We start from the raw sequence: 23,375 nt of genomic DNA, 5'->3' as shown, positions 1-23,375 counted from the left end.
GCGTTAGAGCTTCCGGGGGTTTTGAGATTCTCACTCAAAGATGCCTACAAATAAAGGATCCGATAGAAAATCCTACGCTCAAGGAACGCCGGTACCGCATAACAACATTTGTGATGGATGGAAAATTGGGCGTTGAGTTTTTCATTCTGTTCATGGGGGAGGGGGGAGGAGGGGTGCGTAGGGTTGTACAGTGAAAAATGAACTTTGACTTCCCAATAACTCAGCCAGCAAACAACAAAAGCAATACAAACTCTTTCAAAAGGTTCCATTGGGTTCTGCCAAGTAGACAACCTTATTAATAGTGGAATGGAAGTAGATATTAAGCGCTTTAAAACAGATTAAAATTTGAGATTGCATGGTTGTAGGCGCTCTGCAGAAGACGGTTTCAACTGGATCAAAGCTATGGAATATACGATAACATATAAGCATTCAAAGTCTGTTCAGCAAATTTGTCACCTGGGCATAGTTCTTCTGAAATTTCGTATAAAACGACTTTTCCATCAGGTTGTGTTCATCGGCCATTTGTTATGGATTATAACAATATTATAATCACCGTGAAATCCATGGATCAAGTTGAAACCAATGAAAGAAAGGAGCTAAACTAGAAGCCCTCACAAACTAACCCATTAACAATCGATAATGAATAAACGATGGACGATGGAAGCTAAACAGTTCATTGGAACGGATGTTCTCCTAATCTATTTTATAGGTATTTCGGGAAGATTGTGGCCCTGTCAGACTTTCAACCGTTTCCGTAGCTTCAACGGAATTCTTAAAAGCGATTGAGCAGAGCATTGACTTTTCGCAGTTAAAAAGGCACACGTACATAGCCTCGCCACATGAAGTCCATCCAGCGATCGTCCCAGAAGCCTGCAGAGTAATTTAATTCCTGAAGCTCTCGAACGACCAGCACGAGTAACGATACAACCCACCCAAAATGTGTGCTAAGCGAACGTACTTGGATTGGCATCACCCACTGTTTTCCGATCAAACGAGCGTTGTTGTCCTACCAAACATCACAATACGTGTCCGGTGACGTATGCACCGACTATGCGATGCATTTTTCCCCCGTCGTTGAGTACATCCTTCAAACCACTGTGAAAAAAAGCATCGTTCAATACGAGGACGTCTGGTCGGGTTTCAATTTCACTTCTCAGTATCGTTTTGAATCCGTCTGCAGGTCGTTGTTTTGATGCGTGTTTATGTTTGGTCGGCCAAAGGGCGAACTCTGTCCACCACAACTACCCACTGGCTGTCCGAGGAGGGACAGTTGACCGCAACGCCTTCGTACAACTTGCTGAATGACTTCCAAAGTAATCAATCCCAATCGAAAAAGCGATGTTGTTGAGTTTGCCCGAAAAGTTCAATCAAGTGGCCATTTACCGTGCCGTGTTTGTCGTTTTGGTGGAAGTTGATGAATCGAACAGACCCGTCCATTCATCCCTCCATAGCTGCTGTGGGCTTGGTGGCATGTTGTTAAGTGATTGAAAAATGCGACAAATGAATTCGCTGATCACGGCCGACACTTCATCTCTGGCTGGATGTGCGAAAGGGAAGCTATTTTGTAGGAGTTTCTGTAGGGCCGGTAGAAAAGCAAATCGAACAAAAGACCGTTAGCGCAACGCTCGGATTTTCTCGAGATTTCCCAAAAAAGTGGACCAAAGGAGCCGCAGCCCTTACTCACTCCTAGCAGAGCTCCCTAAGGAACTTGCGCTACCGTTACTCGCACTCACCCTCTACGCGGTTTCATAAAGTAAATTGATTTCTCTTCACCCTTCTCGAACTGCGGCCAGATTTTCCAGCCCCTCTAGGGAAAAGAACCGGGAGAAAGAGAAAACTCCCAAAACCCGAAAACGTTTGGCTTGGAGTTGCTTCGTTCCGGAAAACTTCCCGCCAAAGGACGAAAGTGAAAGAGCAACTAATTTTGTGCACAATTTAAGATAAATGACAGCTTCTTTCAGGGTGAACTGAGCGCGTCACATGTGACTGTCACCACCACTAGACTCCTTTGCCCCTCCATCCCTTGCCGATGTCGCTCGCGGTGTTTTCTCGCTAATGGAAGAACCACTTTCACGTCCTACGGAGCTATGGGGAAAGGACCACACAGAAAAATCGTCTCCGAACGTGTCGTGCTCGTTTGTTTTTCCACAAGAACCAACGAACCTACATGCACTGTTTCTAGGCTCCATGTCGGTGCGGTGTCTTGAATGTGGTACGATTATTTCTGATTTCTTCCGCCACGAGCGACACTGCCAGCGAGACCTGGACACGCCAGACAATGGATTCAATTTCGCACTTGCTTTCCGTGCCCTTCCCCAGCATCACGCTTACCAGATCCGGAATGAAAAGAATCGTAGATCTGTCCTGGTGCTCTACTGCTACTACTCCTTCTTCGCCGCACGTTCGAATGATTTATGATCATCCAGTGGCGTGTGGAAAGTGCGTGAACACTCGCAAAGGCAAGCGCGCCGGGCAGGGTTTTAATCTGAAGCAAAAGACTATTGTAAGGCATCGGAAGACGACCGAAGGCTTACCATCAAAACGCAACAATTATTAATGTGAACCATATGGATAGCTTTGAAACACTCTGCCAGACGAAAGTAGAGGCGTGAAATGTATTATCCTCGGCTCCATTACAGGAATTCAGTTTTAAAAACGCTCTCAATGTGTGTTTGTAACATAGAAACGTTTGTGTAAGAACTTTCTAGCATAATCTCAAACCCATTCTCTACCCATTCAAAAACAACCAACGGTCCGAGTAGCTGTACGGATTCGTGCAAAAATAACTTTCCAGACACAAAACCCTCAAAAACGACTCCGCTCAACTCATTGCGACACAGCGCAAAGCCCAAACCGTATCAAAGCCCAACCGGTTTCTCCGGTCTCATTATTGCGTTGTATCGGGAGATGTCAAGAACAAACTCTCGGACGATCCTGGAAAAAGGTCCGGCCAAAGTTCTGCCACCACTAAAATCCCTCCCATCTGGGAAGCCTCCAGAATGCAACCGCCGAGAATGGGAGAAATTTTGGCCAATTTTACATTCATAGCTCCTGTCCGTCCGTCCCACACCAGTAGTTGCTATCGGATACCATGGCTGGGAGGATTGTGTTGCAGAAATTAGTAACACATTTCACTCACGGCAAAGGAATAGAATTAGATCTGCTCAAAACCTCAAAAATGCACTTTCCACTGTTCCTCCCACAGCTAGGAATGTTGTTTTTATTTCCTTCGTCCCTTTGGATCTCGTTGGACTTTCCCACCCATTGGCCAAACTTGTACAGAGGGAACGGTACTGGCTGATAATAAAATGAAACTAAACTCGAGGACAACAATTCGAGCTTGTTAGCGAGGTCTCACAAACGCACACACACACACGCACACAACCTGGCTCACATAAGCTCTCCATTCGAAAGTTCATCTGCAAAATCCCAAGCAAAAGCTGCACCAAAACCTTTGCCCCGGCCGGGCGTTCTAAAATCGGGCTCAATTTTCATCCAACCGAGAGATACAGTTGCTCCGTTCCGAAACAACTTCCACGAAACAGAGCTGTACTGGACAACAGGGAAAAAACACGCTCGCCTTGCCGGTAACATATCATGGAAAAACAGGAAATCAATTAAAAACTTCCCTGGCCAGCCTACTGTATTATGCGGGGAGGAGCGTTGGCCAAGAGACGTCCAGTTGCTTGTTTTGCCAAGCGCATTGGAGTAAGGTTATAAAAGCGACAGCATTTCGGTGCAGATGCAGGTGTAAAGGTTAAACTTTTGTAATAAAACACCGAGTCGGTAGGTCGTTTGGGTTGCAATTGTATGTTAAGATTAAAACTGGACGAAACGGGAAGACTCTTAATGCTCCATGAAAAACGATAAGGAATCATATTTTAACGTAAAATTGGATATTGTCCATGGTTTTGATGGGTTTTCTTTTTGATATATATATTGTTATGCATTATGTTTGTATACAGCCGTTACCTTATATGTCTTTTAATTCGTTCTTCTAAAACGCTGCCAGCTGTAATTGTAATCAAACAGTAATCAATTTTCTGCACATTACTCAATCCACACGATGTGCATTTGTTTGTTCCTCAAAAACCAATCAAGGTGTCAAATGAAACAGAATCATAATCGTTCCTGGCAAACCTCATCGAACTCATCGAAAGCCCAGCCCAACGAAAATTGCCATTTTAAATTGCTCGATACAAAACCGAACCGAGTACTGCTTCACATGACTGCAATTCGGATCAAAGCTCTAGTTGGGAGGGCGAGAAGTGAATCCATCCCAACACCATTTGACTTTCACCCTAATAACCTGATATCTGCAATATCGAACCACCCCGAACCACCCAACCCGACTGACTACTGCTGCTACTACCACTGCTACTGCGGTACTAACCATATCAGCTGTCGATATTGGTGATTTGTTCCAATTTCAACCACCTCCGCCCTAGCAAACCCCTTGCCAACCGACAATTTGTGCAATTTCAATCTGTCCCGATAGAACGATGTTACCATGCAACACAAAAAACGGTTCACCCACATCGGCAACATATCGGTTAAGATTTAAGCCACCACTCTCGTTCTGCTCCCTCTTCCTCTATGTCGCTGCACCGAACAGTGGAACATTGGATTGAGCTGTAATGCTCAAATGTTGCCTTGATTGCGGCATTCCCGGATACTGCAGGGCTCTTGTAAATCAGATTTACAACACCGATACTCGTGCTGCTGCTTCCCGCTTGCCGTACGGTGCTGCTGCACAATCGATTTATCAAAATTTAATAAAGTACTGAGCTGAAGATCCCAAAATGTCCGCATCTCTGCTCATCGGGTTTTCGACGCTTTCCCGTAAAAGGCGTCTTTTCACGTCTCTCTAGGTCGGCGGATGGCTGGTTGGGAGTGTGATTTATTTGCACTGACGATGCATCTCCAAGAATGGGCGAACCGGGATGACTCCGAATTGGTCCTGATGACATGTCGGGACCGTGCCGTCCTGCCGTACGGTAGTCACCCGCTCGGCTTCATCTTCATAATCCAACCGGATCTTGAGACTTGAGTCAGCTGTGCTGCAGCGATGGGATTTCTTGATTCTCTTGTGCTCGGTGCTTCCCCCGTGGGTGGAAGCGGAGACTACAAGAGAAGCTTAAGTGCACTTGCACGGGTGGCCAAAGACTTGCATAACGATGTTGATACCGTTTCGCAATCGAGATGCACTGACTTCAACAGCTGATTCAAGGTTAAGCTTTGCGAGGTGGAACCAAAATGGTTTTGATTATTCGTGTACCTCTTGAATGGATCATGCGGTGCCCAAGCCAATCAGTATTATCTTTAGACACTGTAATATCCCATAAATGTTGGACGATTATTGAGGGATTGTTTTCTTGCTTGGCCAAATCTGTTGGAGTGCAAGTGCTAAAAATGCTTTGACTTTTTGATAGCAACTTCCCAAAGGAAACGATTGCCAACTTGATTTGTGATGTATTGCTACATTGCGGCCTCTTAGTGTCCATGAGCCACGGGAAAAAACACTATAAAAAGAAGCATGCAAACAACAACAACCACTTTTCATCCTCTCACACCACCTTGCAACGAGCATGGTGGAGGTAAATAGATTAGAAAATTGCTGACCGTGAAATTACTTTCGCCCGATGACAACTCCCTCAAGACGACAGGCCCGACATTAGTTGGCCTGCAGCCGTGCATCCTCGTCCGTGGAGCATCTATTAGGCGTTGTGCCGGTCAGTCAGCAAAGGGATACACACAAGCCCCCGCACACCGACCTCTCCGAGCTGGCTGCCGTTTTAATTTGTTTCTGGGGATTATTTTTCGGGGCGTTTATCTTACCGTGTGCACCGAGACGGGCGGAACTATCCAATTACTATGCTAACGCTTGTCAGCCATGCGAATATTTTCTGCCCATTTCTTTGGCACGGTTCGCTTGGTGGCTGATTTATAGGTTCATTTCTTTCGCTTAAGGTTTTGTGTGCAGCACACACCTTCTCGAAACAATGTGCAAAGAAATGGACAAAGGTAATGTGTCACCACATTTCCCAAACAAACGCGCAAAACCCTACTTCGTTAATCGATTTTTGCCAGAGCACTTGAAGGACGCAACAAAACACATCATCATCATTACGCTCATTACTCTACAAGATGCGTCACGGGAGGACTCGCAAGTAAAGGAAACATCATTTACAATCCATACTTGAGGGTGTAAAAAAACCCATACACACTCAACGTCCACCGTGAGCGAATAATTGAATGCCCATTGTTCATTTCAGTGTGTTTCTCGTCACAAACTCAAAGAATCTTCGCACCTCCTCCTGCAATGACGGGACATCCCAAGGAACTTTCCACTAAACTGCCAGATTGCCAGATTATCTAGCAGTGTCTGGTGCCGTGACGACATTGCAAAATAGCACGCTGTCACCCCGGAACAAAGTCGTGCTCGGAAAGTAGGCGTAAGAAAAATGACAACCATATCTCGCACCGAAGTGCTTTCTTTGTAGCCCACAGGACAAGCAAAACAAGACATGCAAGCCACTCAAAGAAGCATTGCCCCCCAACAAAGAAAGGCCTTCAACGGAAAAAAGGTTTTCCCGGTCGTAATGCACAAGGAAATCTTTACCCAGTAATTGATAACTTACTTAAGTTTGTCATTCTTTTTATCCCGTTGCGTGTCGCCACTCCGTTTGTGTACATTTGTTTGCTGAATGGCTCACAGGGTCTGCGGTCAAACGAGGAGCCTCCAGCTACAAGGACACGGACAAAGAAATCCCTCAGCGGAACAGTTCATCATTTTCCGCTGCGTAACCTAATGCGCTCCGGAATGCCTCTTTGATGTTGGCGTGTGCCGCCCCCGGCTGAGGGCAGAGACTGGTGAGCAAATGGTATTTGTGCTGATTGTTTCCAAGACGCCGGGTTCCCCATTCTCCTCGGTACATCGCTCTGCTCCCCCTCAAACGAACACACAGCACAGGAAAGTCATCTTGACCAACATAAGCACCACAGCTGGGAGGCATTTCCTGGAGCTTTTGCCGTGGCGCAGAATAGAATCGGTCAACGGAAATGGCTACAGTTTGCAAACAGAATGTCTACGCTCTCTCCAAACGCTCATTTACGGCCGGATGTTTGCGGTATAATGCGACACAGCACAGCACAGCACATGCCCTGGAGACATTGCGCATCCTTCCGGTTGACTCTACGCTCCAATACCCTCCTCCCCAGCAACAATCACAACGGGGAGTTTGTTTTGTTTTACAAAAAACCACATTTAATCACATTCACAAAACGGGACCACGACTGGCCACGACGCATCGTTCAGCCGTCGGCCGTCGTTAGCTGGCGGTCGTTTTTGCGCCATCGATATCACAGCAGCGAAGCCTTCTCGCGATGGTAGCACTCCACAGCCCGAAATGCCGTCTCGCAGCTGTCCTCCACCTCGACGCCGGCACTGCACTTCTTCACCAGCGCCTCCACCTTCGACTTTTCGCGGTTCAGCGAGAGCCGCTCGATGGCGTAGTCGTTCTGGAGCTTGCCGGCCGCATCCATAAAGTTGGCCTGCTGCAGGAAGCAGCGCAGGAAACACTTCGTGTCGGCGTCCACCTTGGAGAAGTCACCGTCGCGCAGCAGCACCAGATGCTCCTTGTTGAGGCCCTTGTGCTGCTCCAGACAGCCGAGCGCGAACCCTTCCGCCTTCTTCATCTGGTCGTCTGTGAGTGGCTGTAGCGGAAAGAGGGGGAAATTCAATTCCAGAGTAAGTGGCAGCTCCAAAACCCAACTTCGCGATCGTCTAGCCTACCTGAGCTGCAGCGCAGACGGCAAGCAGAACGGTAGCGAACAGTAGCTTCATCTTCACGAAAAGTCTAAAACAAACTAATGCCTGCCAAAGAACCTCAATACCCCTTTTATAGGCCAGCCAACTGCCGTGGCTGTCCCACCCCAACACAAACACCACAAAAATTCGTTCTCGAAGCGTAGCCCACAACCATACGCATCGAAATGATGGGCAAATAATTACTATCTGCGCATCAGATCGGCCGTCAGCAGCACGACCTTCAACTACATTCGGTGTATTTCATCAAGATCCCTGCATGGTGATGATCGTCGCGGTTCGCTGTTGTTAGATTCGTTTTCGGTGTTTAGATACATCTGTTTCCCCCAAAACATGACTCCATTCCAACGACTCCATGACGTAGATAGCGCTAACCGCCTCATGCGGTGGTAAGACGATCAGCTCCTCCTCTGAAAAATAAGACTGAACGGTGGCAGAAAACCATGTCACGTCAATTACACTTCAGGACGGCGATGATCCGTCTTTATTTAACGTTGAAATAGTCAAAAGTCATTCTTTTTTGGTTTCACGTTGCACTTAAAGCTAGCGGGGGGAGGTCAAGATGCGGCACAATGGTGTGCGAACTCAGGTCTTAAGCTACAAAAAAAAAAACAGCAACACGACAAGCCATTACTATACACACACGCACACGGTAATCAGATGCGTCCAGTGGCGGTGCAGCCACTCGAGCACAGCGCACACTGGCAGGCGGAACATTGACCATGGCCGTGATCTTCCGGTTCGCGTTACGGTCAGTCTAGAAGTTGCTCGAGACCCACTCCGAAACGGCCGTTTCGTGGATGCACTGGTACATCTCGAACCCCGTCACGCACACCGTTTGGCCGAACCGATCGATGCAGTTATCGTACACTGCCTGGGCCTAGTTTCGGGGGAATTGAAAAAAAATTTAGAGATTCACCCACTTTGGGAGGGAAATGAGTAAGCTGTTTATAACGTACCCCCTCCGGTTCTAGGTACCGACCGGCGAAACCAATAATCAGCGTTTTGTTGTAGGTGTAGTCGTCGTACATGAAGCCTGACTTCTTCATCAGACACTCGGTAAAGCACTGGAATAACAGACAGAATGTTGAAAACGATGTATCGACGAAGATCCCTAGACCATACACCTACCTCAATCAGTGGATCCCGCTCAGTAAAGTCACCGTACTTAAGCGACACCACAATGTCCATATCCATCTCGAAGTCTTTCGTGCAGTGATCTATCGCGCCTTTGAAGTCTTGTGCATGCTGCAAACATCACAACCCCAGAAAACATGATCAGTTCACGATAACCAAATAGAACACTCCATGCTCCATTCCACTTACACAGCCTCTTCCAGCTAGCAGCAGAACCATTCCGAACGCTACCCAACCCAACAGACCCAACCCGCTCTCGAACGCTCCCATCACTTAGCACTTTCTCCACAACGCAAACAAGCCGCGCAATTTGTCACACCGTACGTCGTCGTCGTCGTCGTCGCCAGTACCCGCACTTGACCCGCTAACCTTGTTGTTGCTGTTCGGGGTTTGACGCTTGTTGCCGTTTGAGTGTCGCACGCACGCGCCCGTATGCAATCCGTTGTCTAGCGATCGGTGGTCCAACGCAGACTGGAACCGAAACCGCAGGAAGTCTTCTTCACAAGACGCACACCGCGCCGTGTGTTGTGCTTTCTTTTCTTTCGACCTCCATTCTTTCACCCAAGTGTGATGGTGGGTGATCGTTACAAATATATCATTGAGGAGCGACGAACGTACGAGGACGGGCAAAACATGTGCGTGAGAAGATCTGTTTCGGGGCGCCCCTTGACTACCGGTTTATTTTCTTTCTCTATAACTCTCTCTCCCTCTCTCTTGCTCTCTCTCTCTATCCACGCCTTTTTTGCATCCGACTTGATGGAGATTGAGAGTTCCCGGTCGGAGCGGGGAGTGTTTGGTATGGATCGGGCGCGAAATGTAGGAAACATAACGGTTCTACCGATGCTCCCGATACCGTCGATCGATGGGTCGTTCATGCCCCCGAACGGACGGATTGACGGTGCGATAACTTTGGGTGTCCGGAATATATTTACTCCACCGGTACGGTAAGATGTAGCGCTTTCTGATTATTGTGAGCGTGTGTGAGACAAATGTAATCAAATCAAACATTTCGTTCTTTTCTTCGTACCACCATACTCAGAACAACAGACCGAACACACTTCCTGTACAGAAAACAGGTTTATTCAGATCATCATTTTTGCACCACACACACACACACACCACTCATCCACAGCCTATTTTCGGCTGTCCCAGCTCTTGTACACATTCTCGTAGATGCATTGGTACACGTCGAACGCAGTGACGCAGTACGTCGGTGTCACATTATCGGTGCAGATGTTGTAGACCTTCTCGGAGATCTCCTTCGAGACGAAGCGATTCGTGAAGCGCATGATCGTGTCCCGGTTGAAAGTGAAGTTGTCGTTCATAAATCCGGCTCGTTTCACAAAACACTCGCCAAAGCACTGTTCGGAAATACAACGTGAAACATATCAAGAAGTCGTTATGTGAAGAGTTATCCTAGAATGCCTTACCTCCACGAGAGAGTTCCTCACGGAGAAGTTCCCTGCACGCAACGATTCAAACACGCTCGGTTCGATTTCAAACTCATTGCGACACCTGAAGTATGATCCCAAGATGTCCTGTCCATTCTGTAGAGAAGGAAAACAAAAGGCTTTACCATCGTACAGGTCCAAGAAAAACTCCAAACAATACTTACGCACGAATGCACCAACAGCACGATCGCCAGTAAACACACCAGATCCAATCGGCCCATATTCACCTTTCGATAGTCAAATTAAAACTGAAGCATAAGATGCTGGGCCTGCTTTCGAGGGCATCGCAAGACATTTCGGGTGCCCATTTTCGAGTGTGAAGAAAAACAACCAAAAACCTGCCCTGATCCCACGGTTCCAACTTCAAAGTTGCCTTCCGAGACATGCTCCAGAGCTTCGCCAGAGCTTCGGAAAACATACACACAAACACACGCAATAAACTTTCTCCGTCGTTTCAAGGTGCAAGATTTCATTTTTATTAGCTTCGCTTTAACCGTGTAAACGGAGCGTAGCGATTCAGAGCGGGAGATATTGGGGATAGATAGCGAAAGACCATTCATTCAAGGGGTAGGAATCGAAGAAAGCGTCAGCTCTTAGAACATCAGCGATGCACGGTTCTCCATGTAGCACTGCAGCAGCCGGAACGACCGTTCGCAGGCATCCGGTCCGTCGTTGTTGCGACAGCGCGCCACCAGCTCGTCGGCCTTCTCCTGCCCGTACTCGCTGGCCAACTTCTGGGTCAGCTCGTCCGTCTGCACACTGCCGTCCTGGTCGACGAACCCGGCGCCCTGGAAGAAGCACTGCACGAAGCAGCGCGTGTTGCGATCGGCACCCTCGGTGTCACCCGAGCGCAGCCGGTTCACGTCATCTTCGGACGCGCCCGTCTGCTGCATACACTTGCCCGCCAGCTGCCGGGCGGCCTCTCGCTGCTCCTCCGAAATCGTGGCCTACAATATGTTTAGTTTTGTAGCTCAAGATGTCACTTGAAGCGATTACAGCTGGTGACACTTACCACGGCACAGGCAATGAAGGCACTGGCCAACACTAGACAGGCGATGGTTTTCATAGTGGCGTGTGGGTTTGTGCTTTAACTTCTGGAAGTTTGGAAACTGATGCATTGTGGGACGCTTCGTTGCGTTTTTATACTGTCATAAAAGTTTGATAAGCACGCACCGACGCACTGTCTGAAGCAGTTCGGGCTAAGGAGACCGGTTGATGATGGCGTTATTAGTACGGAAAGTTTAATGAACATTTATTGCTATCACTGACAGAAGCAATTATTACTCGAGTATAGATAAAGTGTTAAGTGCAACGAACTTCAACCCATGGATTTAGTACTAATGAAAAAGGTAGGTTATAGACATCTCAACAAAATGTTGGTAAGCTTATCGCATTGAAGGATGTTCTCTTGACATTATGTTCCATTTTCGGGTTCTATAAATACGCAATTCAGTCCTTTCGATCGAAGATTCACAGTCAAATCCAATTGCCCTTTTTGATGATTGCCTCCCCACAAGCTGCAGCTGAAATGTACTACAATTAAGCATAATAGTCCCCAAGGGATGTCGAGAAAAGAGCTTTCACTGTTTCCATTCTCTCGAAAATGTACGCAAAACGACCAATTTTCGCACACCACCCATTGCTACACTCATACCCTTCTTTCTCATCAGTATGCCATCAGTGAAAGCGCGTTTTACCATTTCCCTGTGCGCTCCATTGCAACAGAACGTATTCTACGTTCGCTTCCCATTCGTGGAAAGCCACATCGTTGATGAACGATTAGCAACCGATAAACGCTTCCATTGCGCTATAATTATACCCCGTTCGTCATGCAGTCCTCCAGCACCACCAAACCGGTTCACAGAGCGTGTGCGAGAAGGGGTGGAAGATTAAAATAGAATTAAATACACTTTTCAAAGATAACCCTCACAGACCTGCCTTTCGGTCTTGGCTAATGTAGTCGTAAGGAACGTAGAAAAAAAAGAAACGAGCGAGTAATGAAAATATAATTCCACTCGTCATGCACTTTTCCGACAGAAGCGCCACACACGAAACGGAATGCGTGCTGAGTGGAGTCACACCACCAGATGGTTTCAAATGATCATCAGCCAGTGCTATTCCCAGAACAAGCGTGTGTGTGTGTAATATACTATGCCGGAAGCTAATTGAGAGAACGTTTGATGGAAAATTTGCATTCCCCCTGCCCGGTTCCGGTTCAAATTATTGTGATGGACAGATGCAGCCGATGGGAATAGAGCGGAACACGATCACGAGCTGACCCACATATGTGGCATGTGCGAGCGTTTTTGTTGAATTTGGGAATGCCATCAGGCAAACTTTATCGCTCCTTGGGAAGCCGAGCATCTGATGTCTGACATTGAACCGCACCAATTGACATTCAATTTCGAGCCGTGGCCGAGTGACCGGTTGGTGCCGTGACTAGGATTTTTAACGATTTAGAATTCATTTTCACGCTTCCGCGAACAATCGATCAGTTCTCGGGGGAGTTCCAAGCTGGAGACCAGCAACCGCCGGTGGTACACAGCACTAGCGCCCAGCAGGTGCCATTTATTGTTGTGCATAATTTGTGTGATTATCCAGCGCGACAATAATTGATGTACCCCACTGCGAAGGGTTGCGTTCGTGGTTATTGGTGGGTGGGTTTTCACGACTTTATTTGACCAAATGGGCTAATAACGCCCGGGGTTAGACCGCACAATTTCGAAAAGGTTTCGTGATAAACAAGCATTGGTTGTTTTGGGGAGGGTAAGTATGTTTTTCAATTGTGCTTACCCTAATTAAAACTGGTCGGTTTTCCCTGGGCGCCAATTGCCGCCAGTGGTGCTTGTGGTGGACGATGTAGTGTGTTTCGAATGCCATTTGTTGTTCCCTTTTGTATGGGAGGTTATTGTTTTTCATGGATGGACAGTATATATTCGCTTTTAGCTAATTATTTCCAGTCGTAACCTTTTCTTTGTAGTGTTTTAGCTTTCCTAAGCAAACCATAGTGTTAAATAACAATAAATCGTGAAGATTTCCCATTACAGAATATTCAAAAAGTTAATTGTTTGTTTTGCCTGCCATTTTTATCCACTTCTGCTCGTTCATCTGCAACTCATCCAAGCTCAATTCCTTTCAACATGCATCAATCTTTTTCACGCCTCATCTATTTCCGTCCCAATCTATTGCTTTCCGTACGGGGCGTAGGTTTCAGCAACAGCCCTTCGCAAACGACCACCGCTAGTAATTGCCCTTTACAGCGATCACTCGTTGTGGGTAGAGTTATTAGAAAAAACTGGTACCACCATCACCCCCTGCTACGAGCAGGCGCCGTTTTCAACAACCAGCCCACGATAAAAGTGAATTTCGCGGCAAACCGCGTCAATCACGCGACCCGCGTGACCAGCGCCCGCGCCGCAAAGGCTGTACAGTTTTTACTAGTTCAAGTTCAAGGTCCGTTGTCCGTTTGTCTGCGGTTGTACACGGGTTTGTACTTTGGCAAGTTAATTATCTATTTTTTTTTTGCCCCACTGTCTCTCTCTCTCTCTCTTTCTGGCTCGTTTTTTCCTATCTACAACTACTTACAATGTAGCTTCCGAGCGGTCTAGAAACGTTTCGTGTTGACTTATTACCACTTTTTGCTTGCCCCGATGCTGCACTTCCGTTTATCCGGCGTGCACTATGCACTTGCGAAGGTGTGGGGAAGTGCATCAACTTCGCTTTGCGTTGACAGCTCAGCTTGGTGGCGGAGTGGTCGGAGGTTGACTGACTTATCCGCGGTCCGTTAGCCCGACACTGGCCGCCCGGCTGGGGTGGGCCACCTTGACGAGTGGCTGGGCTCCTTGAGCACGTCAAGCGCTAGAACCTTTGGCAAAGCGCATTAAATCATTCACATCTCGAACAGCGCGAGGTACTATATAAAGCGACGATAAATCTTCGTTCCAGCATCAGTCATCTACCAGCAATCGTCTGATAAGCTCCGACTCAAGTCCTCTGGAATTGCAACTTCCACACGCCTCCACCGCCATCATGAAGACCTTCGTCGCCATTGCCGTTGTTGCCCTGATCGCTGGCACTTTCGTAAGTAGCTCACGAAGGCTCCAAAAACTGGAAGCAAGCGTGCACTAGCCCAATACTCATTCCGCCTTCTTGCACTCCTGTAGGCCCTCACGATTGACCAGAAAAAGAAGGCCGAAGGATACGCGGCCGAGTGCGTCAAGACGACCGGTGTCCCGCCGGAGACGGCGGCCAAGCTGAAGGGGGGCGATTTTGCCGGCGCTGACGACAAGACCAAGTGCTTCGCCAAGTGCTTCCTCGAGAAGGCCGGCTTCATGACGGACAAGGGCGAAATTGATGAGAAGACCGTCATCGAGAAGCTGTCGGTTGACCACGACCGGGCAAAGGTGGAGGGTCTGGTGAAGAAGTGCAACCACAAGGAGGCCAACCCGTGCGAGACGGCCTTCAAGGCGTACCAGTGCATCTACGCCGCTAAGGGTGCTGTCGTCTAAACCGACCTAGGACGTACTCCGGGATTTTCTCGTTTTCATTGCTTAAATTCTGTTTTTAAATTATTTATTAAACTCAACTCCCCTTTTGTGATATTTGAAGACATGCTGTGTGGTATACTTCTAAAAAGGAGCACAAGATGACAACTGCAAATTGCTTCAAACAGTCAAAGTATCTGGCAGGAAATGAAGGTTTGATGGAAGATCTCATCATCAAACCCAACCAATAGAATCTGGGAACCAATTGAAGTGACACATGTTTCGCATCGGTTTTGCTAATGAAAAGTCTCCAAACTTCACTTCCAACCACAAATTGCTAAACAAGCTTACCATCCTTCGCTTTCCTTTCTCCCGTATCGATTGCCTTAATTAGCATTACCGAAATGAAAAAAACAAAACTGTCAATTCGTTCAATCAAAGTGGCATTCGGTAGGCTACCATCAGAAGTCATTCCTTCTGTGTTCTTGCCCGGTGTCACATTGCCGAGCATCATTTCATGTTTTACATTTTGGGGATCTTTTTTGGGGGTCTTTTAAATTTGCCTTTCAACTTGGATGGAACGAGAACCATCAACAACCGACTACCCAAACCGAAATCCCATTTCTGCAAACCGGAAAGGAAGGAAAAAAGGCAAAACACCCCTACGGAGAAGCCTTCCCATCAATCAGGGCCAGAACATTTCAACATTGTTGTCGTGATATCCGCACCGATAAGAAACTAATCAACCAACCGGGTATGTGTGTAGCTGTGTTGTTAGTTCGCCGCAGTGTTGTTCTCTCACGAGGAATGGGGCTTTTGAATACATGTTCTTCTTCTTTTACCTGACGGATACCTGACAGCTGAACAAGCCTGATGTCCACTTTCCATACGAACTCCGACAGGCTGTCCATACAGAAAACTAGCATTGGCCACCATCTGTGCTGCATATTGATCTGTGAATGTGATTTTGTGATTGGTGATTTTTGGAGATGGTTCACACAAAGGGAATTGATTATGATGCATCCGGAAAAAAGAAGAATTATTTGTGTACTAAGACTTTTTTTATGTAAAGTGGCAAATTTAGTATTTCAATCACTTGCGTACAATGTACTATGAATTCATAGGCGATTAATTCTAATGAAAATTTATCCATTTCATTCACTGCTTGAGCACAGTGTCCAGTTACGGCTATCTTTACCCGTTTAACAGCTGGACTCGTCCTAATCTGAGCTTCCGGAAAGCAGTAACCAACTAGTCTGACCTTATACATCCACCCTTTCCATCCTCAGCTTCCGGTTTCGAAAATATACATACAAAACCGAACCTTAATCAACCGATCCCACCCGTTGGCTATTTGCTCTATTATCAGGGCTCCCGCTCGGCAGACCTTTACCTTCAGTGTTACATCAAATACGCTACCGTGCTAATCGATCACCACCGACACGCTATCACGTTCAGAAAGCCCGTCGGACGGTTGCTTCGAAAATTGCAAAATTAATTCCATTCCGAATCAATTTGTAAATGGCACATCATTTGTCATCAGATGTCGCCACCGTCGAGCGGAAAACGATCGAACCGCCCATACCCATTGCACCCATTCAACCCGATCTCTGAATACGACCCTTAAACGACCCAGTGAGTCGTGTCGCGACGAACGGGCCACCCTCACCGGTGTGCACCGGTGAGTCGAACCCAACCGCTGGACACATTCTCGTAAACATAACCTCAAACGACCACCATGGATGGTACCAGCTGTGGCAGACCGATGTGTCTACTTGTCGACCGGCTCACCCAAGCCCATCCGGCTCCAACTGCCACACACGCATGATGATGAAGATACAAGTAACCATTTGATGAGTCTTGGTCGGGTCGGCCTCTAACCGAGTCCCTCCCCCCCTCGCCCAACGACGGTCCGAACCGGAAAGACCAGATTGAATTAGACTTGTCGTGTTTCGTTTAATTTACCTTCGCCTGAATTGATTAATTATGCCATTTTCCTGTCCCTTCGTCAGCGGCCTTAACCGATTCCGTGTTTGCCAGCTCGCAACAGCAACATGTTACCGTGCGTAGGCTTACGTTACTTTTCGGATGGCTCCGGATCGGGCTGGATTTCCATTAGAGGCTCAACGACTTGTCGCAATATGTATATATTTCATCAAGATAAAACGCTTCAGTGTCGTGTCACCCAGTGGTACGGTGCGACCTCTGGTGGATAATCAGAATCGGGTGCATGTTGATGGACGTTGATAACTGGAAGGAAATAACATATCAAAGTTTCGGTCCCACGGTACGATTCCGATCATCCATCGAGGTCGAGGAGGAGCGGAAAAGTCAACACACTGGAACACTCACAAACTAAGCGTTTCCGGGGTTTCCTTTACATCCTTTCACCGTACGTCATACTTTACAGCGCAAGATGGTCCAAGAAGACGCTCGTGAATGCAAAGAAGCCGAGGTGTAGAAATTCTCCATCTACTCTCCCGGGGATGATGTATTCAGCGACAGCTTCACTCAACATCGTATGCAAACCGTTCTCAACCTATTTTCGCAACCAGCGTTCAGGAGTTGGGTAAATATTGTAACTACCAAGATGAAACCACTCGCTAGATGCTAGAGATTAGAATGGCAGCGGGAACTAATTTCCGAAATGGACGTCAGCCGAGCGTCCATCTAATCGTCACCTTTTGCCCTTCGACCTATCGGCTGGGAAGGTAAACCGTTTCAACTCTCCCGCTGGTGCTGCGTTGGTGATGCATCTCGTGTTTGTGTAAGCTCTCATTGGAGGGAATGGATTTGTCGGAAGTTATACCGGATAGGATAACCAACGTTGTTCAGGACGCTGTACTCCCGCAGGATAATGTTTGAATTGGATTGATTCAACAAAATCGTTTTAAATTTAAGTCAGGAAATGTATACTTTTATGTGCTACCTTATTTCCAGGAAAAACAACTGGAGTTCTGACAATTTTGAAGAACAAATTCATTTGTTTTTGGTATTGTTTACTGCCTGTCATACCGACAGTTCGCTCAAAGCTCAATTGGACTGGAAATTCTGCGATATAATTTGATAAACTACACAGATAACATCCAACATCCATCTCAACCACAAAGTAAACTTTTTCCCACCACTTCAACCCCCATCACAATCACTGCTGCAATTCACCATTGAAAAATAGTCCAGTTCCGGACGTGACTTCACTCACTAGGCACCCAGCGCACTGAGCGATAAAATTAAAATATTTATTTCCATTCTATGATTCATCAATCCGGTTTACATGCCCCCCTTTCAACATCTGGAGGGAAAGAACCTTTTGTTTCTCCATAAAGTCTATCATAATTCCAATGCAAATGATGATGCCTACCCCCTACTCACGGATCACTCACCAGATCGGAAGGTTACTCTCCATCTCGTACTGCTATCATTGCCGGTCACCGCAGTAGGAGGGGTTGAAGATAACTTAGCACTGGAATCGGAACTTCGTTCCATTGTTGCTATTGTTGTTTGGTGAGAAAGAAAAATCGAACCTCTCTCGTCAAGGTTCTCTAGCGGGCGGTAAGGTATAAAACGATGCGAGACACGCGTTCTCGAACGATACTCCCGCAACAGGTGTGATAGAATGAAGTTCTTAGTGTTTGCCATTGTGTTAAGTGCGATTTGCTTGGATGCACTGGTCGATGGAGCAGCAGCAGTAAGTTCCCTTCTGATTGTACCGAGAGACAGTGTATTTATTTAAAATCGTACGTATTACCTTTCAATTCAAGCCTCCACCGGATCTGGAAGATGTGAGCAAAATTGCCAACGGCGAAGCATTTGCGCTGGAATGCTTGATCGAGAGTGGACTCAAGCTGGACTCGCTGGCTGCCCTCTCGGCAAAGGAGCTGGACACGAATGGCAGCAAGATTAAGGTATGAGCTTGCACTCTCAAACGTACGTTCCAGCCAACTAACAAAACCAACCATCCCGCACAGTGCTTGGTGAAATGTTTCTTCGAGAAAACGGGCTTCATGAACAAGGACGGCCAGCTGCAGGAGGAAACCATCACCGAGCAGCTGTCCAAGTTTATGCCCCGCGAGCGCATTGAATCGCTCGTCAAAAACTGCAACTTTCAGGAGGCGGACGCTTGCGAGACGGCATACAAAGTGACCGAGTGCTACTTCCAGAACAAAGCCGGACTGTTTTAAGTTCGTGCGTGCCCACCTCCCAACCTACCGGAAGCTGATGTGATAGCGGCCACGTGTGGCTCCAGCAAGTGCAACATATGAGTGTGATCTGTTCAATAAATTCCCGCCACCAGCTGTCAGAACGGCCAGTGCGTTGTGTGGAATTGCAAGTGTTTACGTGTTTGAATGTCGCTTTGTACCGGTGAGCTGAACAAGACTTGGCCGGCGAGAATGGGAAGCGATAATGAGCTAGATTAAATGCTCGTCTGGAGATTATTCAGTGAAGGGAGTAAAAAGTGTGCCTTTGCGTGCGGGTAGTTCTCATCAATGATTCAAAGTGCTTTGTTCTAAAAAGAAGGCAATTTGTATGTCTGTAGGCTGCAGTTCCATCACACTCATCGAATAGTGATTGAAGGTGATTTAGTTTTGTTTTGTTTGATAATAGCTATTATTGTCTGTGAACAGTTTAGCGAATGAGAAAATAGCTAACGACGCGTTGATTAGCATACGCTAATGAGTCAACCTGTCAATCAAGTAATATAAATCGCGTGTTTGATGAGAATAGGTATCATAAAACAAGGGTTTTATACGCAAAACCGGGAAAGAGTTGTTTGAAATAAATCTCTTTGTTTATCATTAAAGATTCTAATTTACATTTTACTTCCTTGACGCTGGATATAGCTGTTAAAGACAGGTTTAGAGCAGTTATAAACTGTTGATTCAATTATAACCACCAATTTTAAAGCTCTTGTCTCAACATTCGGTATACACTACAACAAACACATCAATGTAAAGCCCATAAATCTGGATTCTCTTACCGGAAATGAGTCTCTTTCGTTTACTTGGGTTGAATTTTTCAATTAACCTTCTAAACTTTAGTACTGCAAGGCACGTTTCGATTAATGGCTGACGACGCACTTTTCAATGGCTTTCCCGGAAGCGATGGCCTATTTTCCGTATCCCTTCGCTCTGCCTCGATCGTAAAATTCGGCCAATGATTCTATCCCAAACTAGATCCCGAGCCTTGTGCTTAGCGCACTCCATCGTTTGACAGCAAACAGTGCCAAAATACTCCATTCACTGCTTATCCCAAACATGGAAACAAAGTGATAAATTTTTACCACCTTTTCTTAAGACAATATCCATGCGTCAGTCCTTCCAGGATTAATTTCACGGCCACTGGTTCGATTTATGAGCACGTTCTAGGAACCGAACAAACATTCGACTGATTTTCTCAGCTCAATTTTTCGCTCAGCCCAAGACATGCTTCTTTGCAAACCTACTAGGCGGCCAAATTTGTCACTCATTTTATAGTTATCGCTCATAAATCCTATCGAACGGCGGGTAGGAGTACAAATAAATCCCAAACATGATGCGACCCTGGGAGCAAAATGTAGCTTCTTAACGTCGATGTAAAAATGCCGTAAATAAGATAAACATGCATCCAAAGTTGCTGGTAGAGGATGGATTTTTAAAGCCAACAATGGGTGAAAACGGTGCCTTCTGTCCCTTCCCAAGCGCTTCATAAACGTTAGCGACACTCCGAGCGAGAACAAATCGACTTTTAAACCAACGCCCCAACGCATGTAACAGCGCGTAAAACTTTTATTAGTTCATGTTGGAACCGTCCGCCTGTTTGTGCCACGAACAACATTCTTCTTACACACATCCCATTCCAGTACACTACCCACCATCACGTGGACATCGTCACTTAGGTGGGGAGGTTTATTAAAATTGCATTCTTAATTTCCCCTGCATGTTGATGAGGATAAGCGGAAAAGGTTTCAGTTCGTAAAAAGGTTTCGTTTAATTAAAGCTCGTCATGTTTCTCGCACAGTCCCACATGAGAGATTTAAACGTGAGTCGTGCCCTCATACACCTTTTGCGAAGGCACATTTCACATGTCTCCCGGCTATAGTATAATAAAGAAACGAGATGAACGAATAACTCTTTTAACAACAACCCATGTACCTTTGATGAAGAAAAAAACAAATTTCATACCTTTTCAAAATGTTTATATGATCATTTTGCTATGCGAGTTGCATACTTTCAGGCGAATTTCTGCACAGCTCAGAAGAATAACGTAATCCCTGTTATTGACTCAAATAAATCCTCCTAGCTCTCTGCAAAGCAATCTCTTTTCAGTCTTATCATCAACTGTTCTGTCCGCACTGACAAGAGCTGTCAATGGGATGCTCCAACGTACGACGACATCATCATCCTGGATCGGCGTTGGGGGCAGCTCCCAGTGGAAAGCATTCCCAAATCTCACGCTCACGTTCATCGTCGGGCGCGAACCTGACAGTGTGGTACATAGAAACGCCATCACGAACTCGGGACTACCCAAACTCATCTAACCTTGAACGAGACTTCACACACAAAAAACTCACGTGCTACTAAAAAACAAACCGACACAGATTCACACCGAGCAACGAGGGAAAAGTTTTGCACTTCTGGATTAGATCATAATTAAGACAGGACCTTACGGGAAAACGTTGCGGCTTTGCCGTGTACGCTGAATTCGAAATTGCACCTGGGACGGCGTCCCCAAACCACGGTTGAACGGCCCCGTTTGAAGTCGCGTGCGTAAGTTTCAAACGGGTCGACCTTCAAACTGTTCTCCAGATAAAATTAATTTCGGTACGAAAGGTACGGGTAGGGCACGCATCCCCAGGAATCGGCAGAGGTTTATTTGTTAATCCTATTAAATAATTCGTTGCCAGCTATATTTCGGTGCCATTTTCCCTGCAACGATCGGTCCCTTAATGAACAAGGCAGAGAAGGTAAGCATTTAGCCGTGCGTAGGATTATAGAAGTTTACAAACTCTTTTGATTATTTTAGCAACAAGCTAATGAGGTTCACTTCAGTCATATCATTCTAATTCCCATTCAAAGGAAAGGTATTTTAGCTTTTTTTACAAACTTCTTTGGAAAAGCCATTTTTTGGTGAATTGTTTTATCTCATTTAATCCATCCAAAAGCATACTTTTCCCCATTCAATGTATTCAATGCAATGAATACAAGATGCTTCCCACCCGTAAGCGAAAGTAACAAACAGCTTAATCAGTTGAATCAACATGCTATTCCTCATGTCCTTTACCTTCATCAAACCTTTGCTTTTCCGTTCCCATTCCATCGAACAGTGATAATAATTTACAAACTTCACTGCAAGTATCACAAACGCTGCCAGCATCGAGCTTTCCCAGGAAACAATCGGGAAAACAGTCCCGCTCTTCCCCACTCCCCAAGCAATGAACGTATTGCACAACCAGCGAACAAAAACGAGAAAGAATTAGGAAACCATGTACACACTCATTTACCCACTTCGCACACCATTTCGCGTTTCGTTTCGCGAAAGTTCTAATGAGTTCCGTGAAAAAGTACGATAAGACATCGAACGTGGGATGAGAAGGAGAAGCAAGAGAGGGAGTCAAGGGGTTCGGAAAAAGGGTGTTTTTCCCGTCGCTTCCTTGCGCTGCTGCCGAATGTAATAAACAATATATCACAGTACCGCAAACAAATGATGTCAAATTAATCGCTCCTCCCTCCCGATGCTCTCTCTCTCTCTCTCACTCTTCACATCCCCTTGGAGTTCAAGGCTGGAGCGATGGCCTGTTGCGAAAGCAGTGCCAAACTCGCTGGCACAACATTCCCGGAGCAAGTTTTGGCCCCGTAACGGAGTTACGCGAAAGTTGCAACACGCCGAAGCTGCTCGCGCCGCGTTTGAGAACCCACAATTTGCACCTCAAACGGGTGGGTGGAGGGAGTGCTCGCGAGGAAGTTTGGGGATGAAGGGGAAAAGGCTCCATACAAAGAAGCAGCATAAATTCTCATTTTCGCCAGCGGCATCAATTCGCCTTTGTGTTTGTTAAGCTTATCTCTTCCTCGAAGGATATGAACTCTCGCGCACAGAGAAGATGACGCTGCTTAAGGGAGGAATGGAGCACACAAAGCAGCGAAACGGCTCCTCTTTGTCCGCCCAATGAGTCTCTGCCAGGAAGCGAAATCGAATTAAAAGTTTTGCTCCCCAAAACTGCTGCCCCCCCTCCCCCCCTCCCCCTCTTGTTCCATCATTTTCTTTGACCCTTATAAAATCCCTCAAAACTCACTTCCACACACCAAGCCCCAACCATTTGGGGCAAATTATCGAATGCCTCCATCGTTTCTAATTCGCCCATGTTGTCGTCTTCAGTACCCGGAAGAGTCACCGTCAAGGTTTTTTTTTACCGCCGCCGGCAAAAGCCCAAAAATTTATTCAAATTTAATATGTTTATGTTTGCACTTTTCGTGCAAACCGTCTCCTTGTGTGGCCTTG

General features: G+C 46.5%; 5 protein-coding genes across 5 annotated transcripts; 1 reads left to right on the top strand and 4 right to left on the bottom strand.

The window, feature by feature from the left end:
- Nucleotides 1-7,244: 7,244 nt before the first annotated feature.
- Nucleotides 7,245-7,872, bottom strand: LOC120902107 (general odorant-binding protein 56d-like). Its single transcript, XM_040310615.1, has 2 exons — nucleotides 7,796-7,872; nucleotides 7,245-7,716 (listed from the first exon to the last, which is right to left on the bottom strand). The coding sequence occupies exons 1-2, from the start codon at nucleotides 7,844-7,846 to the stop codon at nucleotides 7,363-7,365; spliced, it is 405 nt and encodes a 134-aa protein (XP_040166549.1). The 5' UTR covers nucleotides 7,847-7,872; the 3' UTR covers nucleotides 7,245-7,362.
- A 417-nt stretch (nucleotides 7,873-8,289) lies between these two features.
- Nucleotides 8,290-9,423, bottom strand: LOC120902847. Its single transcript, XM_040311888.1, has 4 exons — nucleotides 9,155-9,423; nucleotides 8,960-9,076; nucleotides 8,788-8,895; nucleotides 8,290-8,708 (listed from the first exon to the last, which is right to left on the bottom strand). The coding sequence occupies exons 1-4, from the start codon at nucleotides 9,233-9,235 to the stop codon at nucleotides 8,586-8,588; spliced, it is 429 nt and encodes a 142-aa protein (XP_040167822.1). The 5' UTR covers nucleotides 9,236-9,423; the 3' UTR covers nucleotides 8,290-8,585.
- Nucleotides 9,424-10,018: 595 nt separating this feature from the next.
- Nucleotides 10,019-10,666, bottom strand: LOC120903939 (general odorant-binding protein 56d-like). The gene is made up of 3 exons (XM_040313617.1): nucleotides 10,581-10,666; nucleotides 10,396-10,512; nucleotides 10,019-10,326 (listed from the first exon to the last, which is right to left on the bottom strand). The coding sequence occupies exons 1-3, from the start codon at nucleotides 10,635-10,637 to the stop codon at nucleotides 10,099-10,101; spliced, it is 402 nt and encodes a 133-aa protein (XP_040169551.1). The 5' UTR covers nucleotides 10,638-10,666; the 3' UTR covers nucleotides 10,019-10,098.
- A 202-nt stretch (nucleotides 10,667-10,868) lies between these two features.
- LOC120901817 (general odorant-binding protein 56d-like) lies at nucleotides 10,869-11,544 on the bottom strand. The gene is made up of 2 exons (XM_040310111.1): nucleotides 11,429-11,544; nucleotides 10,869-11,363 (listed from the first exon to the last, which is right to left on the bottom strand). Exons 1-2 carry the CDS (start codon nucleotides 11,480-11,482, stop codon nucleotides 11,010-11,012), a joined length of 408 nt encoding a protein of 135 aa, XP_040166045.1. The 5' UTR covers nucleotides 11,483-11,544; the 3' UTR covers nucleotides 10,869-11,009.
- A 2,807-nt stretch (nucleotides 11,545-14,351) lies between these two features.
- LOC120901255 lies at nucleotides 14,352-19,081 on the top strand. Its single transcript, XM_040308956.1, has 7 exons — nucleotides 14,352-14,496; nucleotides 14,580-14,923; nucleotides 16,537-16,581; nucleotides 17,873-18,037; nucleotides 18,513-18,588; nucleotides 18,662-18,805; nucleotides 18,869-19,081. The coding sequence occupies exons 1-7, from the start codon at nucleotides 14,446-14,448 to the stop codon at nucleotides 19,079-19,081; spliced, it is 1,038 nt and encodes a 345-aa protein (XP_040164890.1). The 5' UTR covers nucleotides 14,352-14,445.
- The last annotated feature ends 4,294 nt before the right edge of the window (nucleotides 19,082-23,375 follow it).

The sequence above is a fragment of the Anopheles arabiensis genome, chromosome 3 (genome assembly GCF_016920715.1).
Source record: "Anopheles arabiensis isolate DONGOLA chromosome 3, AaraD3, whole genome shotgun sequence".
NCBI classification, from domain to species: domain Eukaryota; kingdom Metazoa; phylum Arthropoda; class Insecta; order Diptera; family Culicidae; genus Anopheles; species Anopheles arabiensis.
Note: the sequence above shows the minus strand (reverse complement) of the source record. Positions and strands in the feature narration are given on the sequence as shown.

Excerpts from the sequence above, each read along its gene's own strand:
- LOC120902107 (XM_040310615.1), bottom strand. The coding sequence starts at position 7,846 with ATGAAGCTACTGTTCGCTACCGTTCTGCTTGCCGTCTGCGCTGCAGCT. Across the intron at positions 7,717-7,795 it reads CCGTCTGCGCTGCAGCTCAG|CCACTCACAGACGACCAGAT; the intron begins GTAGGCTAGACG and ends TTTCCGCTACAG.
- LOC120902847 (XM_040311888.1), bottom strand. The coding sequence starts at position 9,235 with ATGGGAGCGTTCGAGAGCGGGTTGGGTCTGTTGGGTTGGGTAGCGTTC. Across the intron at positions 9,077-9,154 it reads TGCTAGCTGGAAGAGGCTGT|CATGCACAAGACTTCAAAGG; the intron begins GTAAGTGGAATG and ends TGATGTTTGCAG. Across the intron at positions 8,709-8,787 it reads GGTACCTAGAACCGGAGGGG|GCCCAGGCAGTGTACGATAA; the intron begins GTACGTTATAAA and ends CCCCGAAACTAG.
- LOC120903939 (XM_040313617.1), bottom strand. The coding sequence starts at position 10,637 with ATGGGCCGATTGGATCTGGTGTGTTTACTGGCGATCGTGCTGTTGGTG. Across the intron at positions 10,513-10,580 it reads TGCTGTTGGTGCATTCGTGC|AATGGACAGGACATCTTGGG; the intron begins GTAAGTATTGTT and ends CCTTCTCTACAG. Across the intron at positions 10,327-10,395 it reads TGAGGAACTCTCTCGTGGAG|TGCTTTGGCGAGTGTTTTGT; the intron begins GTAAGGCATTCT and ends ATTTCCGAACAG.
- LOC120901817 (XM_040310111.1), bottom strand. The coding sequence starts at position 11,482 with ATGAAAACCATCGCCTGTCTAGTGTTGGCCAGTGCCTTCATTGCCTGT. Across the intron at positions 11,364-11,428 it reads CCTTCATTGCCTGTGCCGTG|GCCACGATTTCGGAGGAGCA; the intron begins GTAAGTGTCACC and ends AACATATTGTAG.
- LOC120901255 (XM_040308956.1), top strand. The coding sequence starts at position 14,446 with ATGAAGACCTTCGTCGCCATTGCCGTTGTTGCCCTGATCGCTGGCACT. Across the intron at positions 14,497-14,579 it reads CCCTGATCGCTGGCACTTTC|GCCCTCACGATTGACCAGAA; the intron begins GTAAGTAGCTCA and ends GCACTCCTGTAG. Across the intron at positions 18,806-18,868 it reads CGAATGGCAGCAAGATTAAG|TGCTTGGTGAAATGTTTCTT; the intron begins GTATGAGCTTGC and ends CATCCCGCACAG.